Consider the following 11,447-nt stretch of genomic DNA (forward strand, 5'->3'; position numbering starts at 1 on the left):
AAGCATAAGTATACTTGGAAATACTGGCTTGAGGCAATGATTATCCTACTGTTTTATGGAGCCGATGAGGTTCTGGTCTCGACATAGTTGTAGACGCAAAACATAAATTGTGAAATGTACTTCCCCACAAGTTTCAATTTATTTTTAAGTAATTATCAAGGCAAAGTATTTGATAATGGTAGGCAAAGGTTGAATTATGTTTCGAATGTTTAGAAAATGAGGATGATACGGTTTGATTAAATGACACTATTATGTATAAGGGAATAGAAATATGCTACGGGAACTGTAAAGATCTATAAAAAAAAAAAAGAAATGATGATTTGAAAATTCAAGTACTCATGTACAAGTAAGGGTTTGGTGATGAGATATGACATAGGGTTGAATTACTCCAATATGAACTTTGACTATAAAAATTTGATTTATATAATACGTGTTGTTTGGGGATGATGCCAACTAGTGGTTAACTCTCATACGAGAATGGAATATGTGCAATCGACTTCATGTAATTGAAAGTGTGAAAATTTGTCTTAATTGCCATAAGCTCATGACTTAAAATGGATGATTATGGATTTAATCTTCGTAGGTAAAAAGGGTCGAAGGAAGTTGATGTTAGAAATATCTTGATAAATGATACTTTGATTTTAAAGTATACTTGAGGGGAGATAAATGTTTATTTTCATCTTCAGATTGATAAATTAATGAGGCCATGAGATCTAATGTTTAGAGAAAAATTTGAGGAATCACAAGTTGAATATGTTTGTAGGTGACGTATAACTAACCAGTTGGTTATGACTTAGGAATTTAAGGATTGATTAAGTCCATAAGGATACATCCAAAAGTATGTTTATTTGTTTAAATGTATTGTGGAAATAGTCGAGATCTACTTAATAAGTATTTGATCATAAAAATATGAGATTTTCTTTTTGAGAATATGGTTACTAATGGTTACCAAATTTAAATTATCTATGATGCTAAATATATATATGGACAAATAAAGAGTGTTTGATCCTTATGTATTATGAAATGTTTGAATAAGAATTGTAGTGCACACCCCTTTAGGAGAAAAATTGATTTGGAAGCAGTTATAATATGGAAAGAGTATTCTGAAGTGGGAATTATTGATTGTTGATAAGTGATAAAGGTAGCGTAACGATAAGAAATCCCATTAGAGGCTGAGTTGCATGGATATAAGAGACTTTGAGAGATAGTTAAGGAAATGGTATCAAAAAATGTAATCTATAGCGTAGTTAAGCCGTACGTGATAGACTAATATGATTAAGAAGATTGAAGCTACATAAATGTGAGGTAAAAATAAATATGAGGATACGTATAAGAATGAATAAGAGCATCCCAATGGTTAAAGTATTGAGGATGAATGCTCGAATGGAAGAGATGACATGGGAAGTTGAACCTTAAATAAGAAGACAATACCCCACATTTTCTTAGAGTTCAGTAAATGAAATTTTGAGGTCAAAATTTTATTTTAAGGGGGGTAGTGCTGTAAAGTCCGACCTTATAAAATACTTGTCATGACATACATGTGATGGATAACATGTTTGCATGCTAAGAGAGTCTCGAAAAATTTACAAAAGTCAGTATTATACCTAGAGGTACAACAAAGTTGATTTAAGCTTCGAACTAGATCAAATAGAGATTTTAGGGTGAAATTGAAAATTTCAAAGTCCCAGAATGACTTAGAATGGTGATTCGAGGTTCGATGATCAATTTGGAGTCAAACAGAAAATTTCACTATCTAAGGGTAAAATGGTAATTTTTCCACCCCAGGGGCAAAATTATAATTTTACACACCCAACACTTGTCCAACACATGGATTTTACCCAATATTATCATGGATAATTGAAACAATTTATATGGTGGAGAGAGAAAGCTTAATAGTTAAGAAATGACACATGGCAAAATCTCATCCATTAATTATTTGGCTTATAAATTAACACAAATCAGCCCATTTTCTCTTTATTATAGCCGGCCATAGCAAGACCAAAGAGAGGAAATGAAAAACAAGAACCTTAGGTGGGAAAATTCAAAGGAAAATTGGTGGATTTCAAGGAATCAAGCAATCAAAGGTAAAATTTCTTGATTTTGACTTGTGATCTACATTTCCCATGCATTTCTCCTTATTGTCCATGGTTAGATTTTATGTTTTCATGGTGAATTCATGGCTGGTCAAAATGGGTATGGAGAGAGAAAGATGTTGGATTAATTTGATTTTAAGTTATGTTAGTGTTTTTAGTTAGTTTAGCATATTTAGAAACAAACCAAAAAAAAAAGAATTCATTTTCCCCCATCACCATCAATGGCCGAATTTCCTAGGGAGGATATTGTGGTTGAAATTGATGATATTTCATGATATTTTGGTGATATTTGATGTTTGGTGAGACTAGAAATTAAATGGAAAATTTTGGTGTGAAAATCTGAATTTTTACCTAATGTATAGACATGTGTGATTATTGACCCGGGACTGATAAATTGAATCTCATTCGCAGTCACTGAGGTAATTTAGGTATAATTGGAGTGTAAAAAGTGAAAGAAATTGATTTGGAGTTAAATTGGAGGTTATAGCCAATTACACTGAGAATAGTGCGAATTAGGTTGAATATTGTATTTATACGGTTATTTGGACATTTTGCATCACATTTCATGCATTCATATAGATTTATAGAGCTTGAAATAGTTTATGATAAATTGACACAATTTATTGACATTCATGTCACGTATGATGTATAGGTGGTGAACCCTCTAACAAGAGTAAAGAGATTGTGCCCAAAGATCGAGAATAGGAGTATATCAAACTCCTAGTACTGCAAGTAACCTTACCATCATTTTAATTATCTAAAGTATGTTTTGATTCGATTTTGGTGAAATTTTATGAAAATGAGTTAAATGGCTAATTTTAGGTTTTGCAAACAAAAATGTGTTTAAATGAAAAGATTTTATAAATTGTCTTGAAACGAAATAACGATTTTGAAAATAAAGTAATTGGAGACCACCGGTATGTTGTAAATTTATGATTGGAAACTGATGGCTTATGTTATATTGCTATAGTGTTGGCATGACCGGCTAGGCTATGTTTTGTAAATTGTATGAATTGTTTTATTTTACCCTTGCAGGCTGGGTAGTAAAATATTAGCCCTGTCATGCTGTTAAAATTTTATTGTATGGTGGGTTTAGCTTGCTACAGTAGGCGGATTCTGTGGACCAGCCTATTAGAGGGGCACGGAATCCGGATATATATATATATGTACCTTGGTCGGAGAGGCGCGTAGGGTATCTCCTGATGTATGGACAGAGTTCACGTCACACTGAACCACCTCATGATGATGAACTCCGCTAACGCCAAGGAATGGCTGTGTTTTTTTTAAACTAAAAATATGTTTACATGTATACGAACTTTTTAACAGCCTTGGCGGACTCAGTTAGATGCCTCGACCAAGGTATCCTCAAGAATGATTTTGGCATGAGCCAAGCTTTTAAGAAATTCATAAGCCATACTGATTACGTGATTTAAATAAATTGATTTCATTTGGTTGAAATAAATTGAAAGATGATAAATTACAGTTTGATGAAATGTTTTAATAGTCTCATTTTACTCTCTTTTAGATATTTTAAATGATATTTGTTTACTCACTGGGATTTTATAATCTCACCACCCTTCTTTCCACCCCTTTCAAGCATCAGGATAGTCTGTAAATAGCTCATTTCATTGAGGACTACAATTGGATTGGCATCCTCAAAATATGTAGGTTCGATTCTTTTGATACTTCTAGTCATCCGTGGGCCCACGTGTCACTGTAAATTAATTTTTGTACTCTAGTTATCTGTACTACTGTATGTAGGAATTTATTTTGCTTTTACACTGTAAAAATTATTTACGCAGTGTTCTAAAAATATTGTTTTATATGAAAATAGAATATTTCACCTAATATTTCTTTTATTTTATTATTATATCCGAATAATCATAATTTCGTTTTAAATGAAGATTTTAGGCTTTTAAACTTATTTTTAATTATGAATTATGTGTTTTGTATTCGTAAAATACATTTTTACTGGTTTCGAAATTTTTGAGAAAAATGAGTAAAATACCCTTGTGAGACGAAAATTATTATTTTATTTGTTTTAAGTCGAAAATAGCTTAAACTCTTTTAGAACGTGATATTTGGAAATGGTTACTCACAGGAGAAATGAGAAGCTGATATTAAAGCCTTGCGGGATTCCGCTTGACATTCCGAGTAATGAGTGTCGATTGGGACATCGCGGCGGTTGTTAGGGGCTCGAGGGGAGTTCCGGGTCGTGACAAAACCTACTCAGCTTATTTATATTAAATACCATTTAAGTAAATGTCCTCTTTACTTTTTATTCTATATTGACTTAAAATATTTAATGTAAATAAGCAAACAACTCCCCATTTGGAGTCAATAAAAATATTAAAAAAATCAAAATCCAAAACAATCAAAATTTGAATTTTGGTTTCAAAAACAAAATCGAAAAAGTTTGACTAAAATTAAATTTACAACTCCCATTTACCATAGCAAATGTACACCAAAAATTATGAAAAAATCATTTTTTGTCATCTAAAAATCAAGGGAATCATTACTGCTATTTTTTATCATCAAAAGATTGTTCTATAAAAATTACATATTTTAACCCCTCCTAGACTTAGAAAATTTTTTACTTCAAAAGTGAGAAAATTTTTTACTTCAAAAGTGACAAATAATCAAAAGTGTTAATGAATTCTTTTGAAGGGTAAAACTAAGTTTCATAGTCAAAATATGTAATTTATATGCTCACTTAAGGATTTCTTAACTTATCCTCTTAGTCAAGGTGGGATTTCACATTTACCAAATGCACTTCTCATGGTGGGTCATGTTTAGTGAACTTGCTCTCCTAAGCAAGCATCTACATTCTAGTTCCAAGTATCTCCATACTTCAATCTGTGAGATCGATTGTTTACTTTCAAAGTAAGGAACATAGAATGCATCAATCTCTAAGCATCATCAATGTCCAGTCTCAATGATACATTGATTAGGAACATTTTGAGATTATGCTTTGATGCATAGGGATCTTATAATTGCAACCCAACCCATTACAGTTCATTTTCAAGGCATATTAATCTCATGGACTTCATTTAATTAGACCTATAACTCATTATAATTAATATCTTATTGATGAAGAAAAATGTCTAATCATTGAATATGAATGATATCGTTGCATGCTTGGAACAAAGCCTTGACCAATCTCAATTGACTGCAGGGCTCATCCCAACACCTTTAGGTAGATTTTTTTTTTGTATTAAAATGAAAATTTGAATTTAAGATATATGATTTGGAATATATCATTTGTAAGTCATTTATAAGCTTTGATTTAGTGAATTATATATCTTTTGGTACACTTAATAATTTATAACCATCATAGAAGATAAATATGTTCTCATATATAGAAAATAAGTGTCAAATATATAGTATTTAAGTCATATGAATTATCCTACCTCTTTTAAAAGATCAAAAGATGCATGAAATGTTTAAAAAATTCTAGCCCCAACATAGATTCTGGTATGGCATTACAAAACAAAACCAAATAGTAAACAAAAGACCAAATCATGTAGAGAAGACAAACACGTTAAGAAAATCAAAACAAAAGGAACAAAACATATAGGAACCAGCAAAGCTCAACAAATAAAAACCAAACCATAATGACAATAGTGGCAATAGGAGAAAAAAAGAAAATAGGCAAGAAAGTAAGGAGAAAATAATAGGCAGGAAGGTTCTTGGATGGATTAAACATAGCAAAAATATCAAAATAAATGAATTATTTTTTTTTACAAATCCCAAAAGAACCCCAAGCAAAGCAAAAGAAAAAATTTGACAAGACCAAAAGAGACTTGAAATCTATAAAAAATTTTAGCAAAGCCCAACATATATCTAGTATGGCATTACACAACAAAATCAAATAGTTGAGCACGTCACCAAAGCCCAATTGACAGACAGCATAGCAAGAAGCCATTCGGCATTCATCATCTGTTAGAAGTTGAGCTTTCAAATTAGAAAGTCGAGTAAAGCCAAAAATGCCTATGATTGATAGCCAAGCCCCCAAAATAAAAACCCAAATAAAGCCAAAAATAGTTGCCATACATAGCCAACAAAGCCTAAACCCAAAAGTTTTATTACCTTGTTTTCTTATACCTTTTTATGTCCACCATTCCTTAAGAATAGGTTTTATTATATTATTAATAGTTGTAAAATACCCACATTATGAGTTTCTAACAATTATTCATTATATGCAACAAAATCATTATTTTAATATCCACAAAAAGCTTTTCTTAATAAATATTACTTATTATGTGCATTAAAACCTAATTTTGAGAAACTCTTTCTCTTTTCTCTATTAACTATTAAAACCTTATCTCAAAATATGCTCCCTCTAGCTCTTTTCTACTCACTTATTTTCTATGCAGCTATTCTTTATCGTATTTCTTCTCTATACTTTATTGCTTCTCTATCTATTCTTAATCTTACTCTACTACTTTGGTAGTATGTTTACTGTAGATACTTGATTTTAGTTAATACCTATTCTCTAAAAAATTATTTTAAGCATAATATCCTACAAAAAACAATGAAAACAACCATTACAAGTGAAACACTATTTCATGTAGAACAATTAAAACAAGTGAAATACTACTTCATGCAAAACAAAAAAAACAAGTGAAGTGGTACTTTACACAGAACAACAAGAGCAAGTGAAAACTACTTCATGCAGATAATAATGGAAGCAACTCGGAATAAGTGGTAGGATTCACAGGCTACTTTCAACTTGGGATGTTTTGGAGAGTTTGGCTTGGTGGCTCAGATACGAAGGTAGTTAAGAGGTTTTCCTCTTAACTTCTTTCTGAAGTACAAGTGTTTACCCTCCTACCCTGTTCTCGTGTACTAGTTCACATACACATTCTTCTTTTATACCTATTCGTGTATAGTTTCTTCTTTTGTACCTGTTCACGTATAATTTCTTCTTTTGTTATACCTCTTTTCTGTTACGTTCTATATGAGAACAGTCTTATTACACCTAATTACTTCAATAGTCATATTATGGGTTTCTAACCATTACTTGACATTAGTTCTTATTAACGGTTACCCAACATTAAAGCTCTTTTTAAAAATGTCATTCATTACATGTATTAAAGCCTTTTCTTGTAACCACTACTTTTGCCACTATATATACAGCCCTCACAATTCATTTAGGGGTTCTCTTCCTTCTGGAGCTAACACATGATCCTCCAAAGCGTTTCTCTATAATTCTATTCTTATTGTCTTCCACCTACCACCGCGCTTAGTATTTCAAGGACTACTCCAATCTTCTTCTCAGCCGCCTCCAACATATCCTTTTGCTTGTTTGCAACGTTTTTTTTCCCTATCACAAGAACCTTCTTTACATTTTGGTACTCTCTCCATATTCTTTATATATTCTTAACAATTACTCTACAACTTACTTAGCTATTCTCTTAGTACACTTAAAGAACTGCTATAATCTTTCTCTTCACAAAAATATTATGGTGTGATCTTATAATCACCATGGTATGAATGCAAGCATTTGACCATTGAATATGATTCTAAGATAGCCATTTCGTGGGTGCAAAACCATATCAAGAGACCGAGGAAATGCTGGAAAATTTTCTAACAAATAGAACTACTATGCAAAATAAACTGCGGTGTAACTTTTAGGCATATTTCCCGAGACGGAAACCACTGTGGAAATCAGCTTGCGAAACAAGGTGTCAACCGCAATTGCTTGCTCCTGGCTGTAGATCTTAATTTTGTTTGGTTATTTATCTTTGTTTGTTGAGCTTTGTTCGGTCTTTTTCTGGTAATGGTGTCCTAGTGGGCTGAGCTTATTGTCTGGTTCTCCCATGTTTGCTATTTTAATCTATTTGTGTGGCCCTGACTCTTCTTGGCATAGGCTGAGTATAGTCAGGGTGTTGATCAGAATATTTTTATTTGTATGTGGTGGTGCTTTATGGATGCTTCTTACAATTATATTAAGGACTATATATATATATATATATATATATATGGGTCATCGATGGGGTACTTAGGGATGATATAGGTAGAATTTTGACCACTTTTTCTAAGAGTATTGGTGTGGGGAATGCTAATCAAGCGAAGCTATTTGCTTTTAAGGAAGCTTTATTGATTTTTGTGGTGTCTAGGTGGGCAAGTTCTCATGCTCTCATCATTGAGAGAGATTCTTTTACAACAGTCAAGTGGTTCGAGTGTCCGTCTACTTCTCCTTGGCGATTGCAAAAGCAAGTGCTTCACATTAATCATCTGAGGAAAGAAGTGAAAGACTTGGAGATTCATCATATTATTAGATCGGCAAATTATATCGCAAATAAGCTTGCCAAAGTAGGTGTTTGCAGAGAGAATGATTTGCTGCTGTTTCATAGTTTCTGAGTTTACTTGCATATTTTCCAAGGTTCTTGTAATGTGTCTTCTGTATAGTGTTTAGTCATGTTTATCTGTTTACATCTTATGTTTGGAAGACTAGGCTTTTACTTGGGCATGTGGGTATGACATACAACATTTTGTTTCTTTAGTTCCTTGAGGTGGAGTTTTTTTTTACTCCCCGTTGCTTAATAAAAGCATATACATAAATTTCAAATATATATATATATATATATGTATGTATATATATGTATATATGTGTATATATGTACATATATACACATATATACATATATATATACATATATATATGGATGCTTCATACATATCCAACAAGGGTATTCAGTATTTGAGTAATCACTTTTGAATTTTATCAAGATATTCAATTTTTAAATTTAAGTTTTTCATATTTTAAAGTGTTTCTTTAATTTACTATATTTTTAAAGAATATGAAGAACTTTATGTGATAAATCTCATTAAATAAATCCGCTGTTAGAAGTAAGTAGGATTGTTGGTTAATTGTAGAGCACATATCTGTCGTGTGAAGAAATTGTAATCATTGTTAAGTAAAGTCAATTAAATAAATCAACAAATAAAAGTAAATTCATTGTTAAGCATGCTTGGTTCACTGGAAAGAATAGAATGAGAATAGAATAGTCATTCCAAGAGAATAGAATAGATGAAGAATAACTATTATCTAGATTGGTTCATGAGAATGGAATATAATAAAAATTGCTATTATTACTTATTCCATTGTTTGGTGGGTAGGAATAATTTTGAGAATGGTTAAGGAACAACGGGTAAATGACAAAAATATCCTTTATTAAAATTTAAAGATTTTTTAATTAAAAAACAAAAAAATTATGATGAGAAAAAAATACTCTTTATTAAAATTAAAAAATTTCTTTTGTTAAAAGATAAAAATATTCTGAGCAATAAAATTAAAATAACTTTTACTATAATTAAATAATATTTTCACCAAAATACAAACATATTTTTATTATAATTTAATAATATTTTGTATTAGAAGATAATTAAATCTTTTATTATAATTTAATAATATTTTTTATTATAATTTAAATAATACTAAATAATATTCTTTATTACATTGATTATATTCAAATAATAATATTAAATAATATACTTTATAATATTTATTATAGTTAAATAATATTAATATATTAAATAATATTTAAATATTTTCATTTCCCTTTTTGGAAAATGAAGTAAAAATTTTGTTTCTCTTGTGCTTTAAAGAGAGAATGAGTGAGGAAGAGAGAAAAAAAAATAGGTTTAGGATTTTTTTGTAAGGTAATTTTTTAATTATAAAAGGGTATATTTGTCTAATCAACTTTTTTGTCTGTTCCCAACAATTTAGAATAGCCATTACCAAGGGGGGCCTTGGTAATGACTATTCAGGCTTCTCTTGAAATAGCTATTTTTCAAAATAATCATTTCATTGAACCAAATGAAACTTTATCTCAAGAATGAGAATAAGAGAGAAATGACTATTCCATTCTCCCAACCAAGCATGCCCTTATAAATAGCTGTGCATTTTCCTAAGAATTGTTTAGTTGGTGTCATATTGAAGTATTCTTACGATGCCATGAACAATGCCCAAAAACAAAAAGAAGGAAAAGTATATATTGCTATTGGCCAATCCATATTCCCAAGTGAACGAATCAGTTACAACGAGTTGCAGGTAAAACGAAGAAATCGTTGCAACTATCATAGCAATCTTCCGCCGAGGCCCATGCCATCCAAGGCAAGCTCCTCCAAATCAGTGCAATTTTGCAGTGCAGCGAAGAACGGATAGAGATTGGAGTTGTTATGATGACTGGTCATATTGTTAAATGATAAATAAAGATAGGCAAGTGTAGGCAGCTTCGCTATTAAGTCTGAAGGTAGTTCCCCAGATAGAAGATTGTACCCCACGTCCAGATTAAACAGTGAAGTATTAGTTAAGGAGGCAGGAAGTTGTCCTGTAAATTGATTGTTGTATAAATTGAGGGACCATAAATTTGGACAATTTCCGATTTCTGCGGGAATTTGACATGTTAAGAAGTTTAAAGAGAGATCTATAACTCTTAGTTGAGTGCAGTTGGAGAAAAAAGAGGGCGGCAGCGGACCTGTCAAATTGTTCATATGAACAGAAAATACAGTGAGGTTGGTCAGGAGGGCGGAACTGTCTGGTACTGGACCATTTAAGTTATTGCCATCTAAGAAAAGAGTATGGAGGCGTCGGAGGGATGAAAGTTGAGGCGGAATGGTTCCGAAGAAGTGATTTTCAACAAGGTTTAAGACTCGAAGGCCTGTGAGATTTGAAATGAAGGGCGAAATCTTTCCCACAAGTCCAAATCTATGCAGGTCGATTTCTGACACACGGTGGTGGCGATTGTCACATGTGACACCAGTGAAGTTGCAAACAGGGACAGCATTTTCCCAGTTAGAAAGTGTGGATTTTGGATCATATATTGACCTCTTGAATTCCAGAAGTGCAGCCTTGTCTTTGAGTAAAGAATAGTGTTGGTGATGATTATAAGCTGAATCCGCATTGCCAGATACAGAAACCAAATATCGGAGTAGAAGAATCGAGAGTAATATAATGAGTGCCATGATGAGGTATTAGCTGTTATATCGGGGGCTGTGTACAGGGTATTAGCTGTTTTTAGCAAGGAGGTTTCGTAGGAGTGCTGAGTATAGGGAGCTCGCTGTCATTGGCAGGGAGGTTTTCTAGTATTTTTGTCTCGGCTTCAGGACCCTTTGAGGCATTTTGTATATGTTGTTAAGGCTATGAGGGGTTTCCTTGTTCTTATAGGGAGAGTTATGCTTTGATGGTAAACTCTCTTTTTAATAAAATCACGGCTTATAAAACAAATCGGCATGATGAAACTTCCCTTTGTGGGAGTCACTTTCTCTTTCTTTGCCTACCTTCAACTTGCTTCATAATAGTTACAATAATAATAATATAATAAAAGTTGCGGAGTTGTGAAGTTG

General features: G+C 32.0%; 1 protein-coding gene across 1 annotated transcript; it reads right to left on the minus strand.

The window, feature by feature from the left end:
- Positions 1-9,881: 9,881 nt before the first annotated feature.
- Positions 9,882-11,218, minus strand: LOC148762006 (putative leucine-rich repeat receptor-like serine/threonine-protein kinase At2g24130). The gene is made up of 2 exons (XM_088807594.1): positions 10,580-11,218; positions 9,882-10,489 (listed from the first exon to the last, which is right to left on the minus strand). Exons 1-2 carry the CDS (start codon positions 11,064-11,066, stop codon positions 10,179-10,181), a joined length of 798 nt encoding a protein of 265 aa, XP_088663720.1. The 5' UTR covers positions 11,067-11,218; the 3' UTR covers positions 9,882-10,178.
- Between the last annotated feature and the right edge of the window lie 229 nt (positions 11,219-11,447).

Source organism: Theobroma cacao, chromosome 6 (genome assembly GCF_053813885.1).
Source record: "Theobroma cacao isolate CCN51 chromosome 6, ASM5381388v1, whole genome shotgun sequence".
Taxonomy (NCBI): domain Eukaryota; kingdom Viridiplantae; phylum Streptophyta; class Magnoliopsida; order Malvales; family Malvaceae; genus Theobroma; species Theobroma cacao.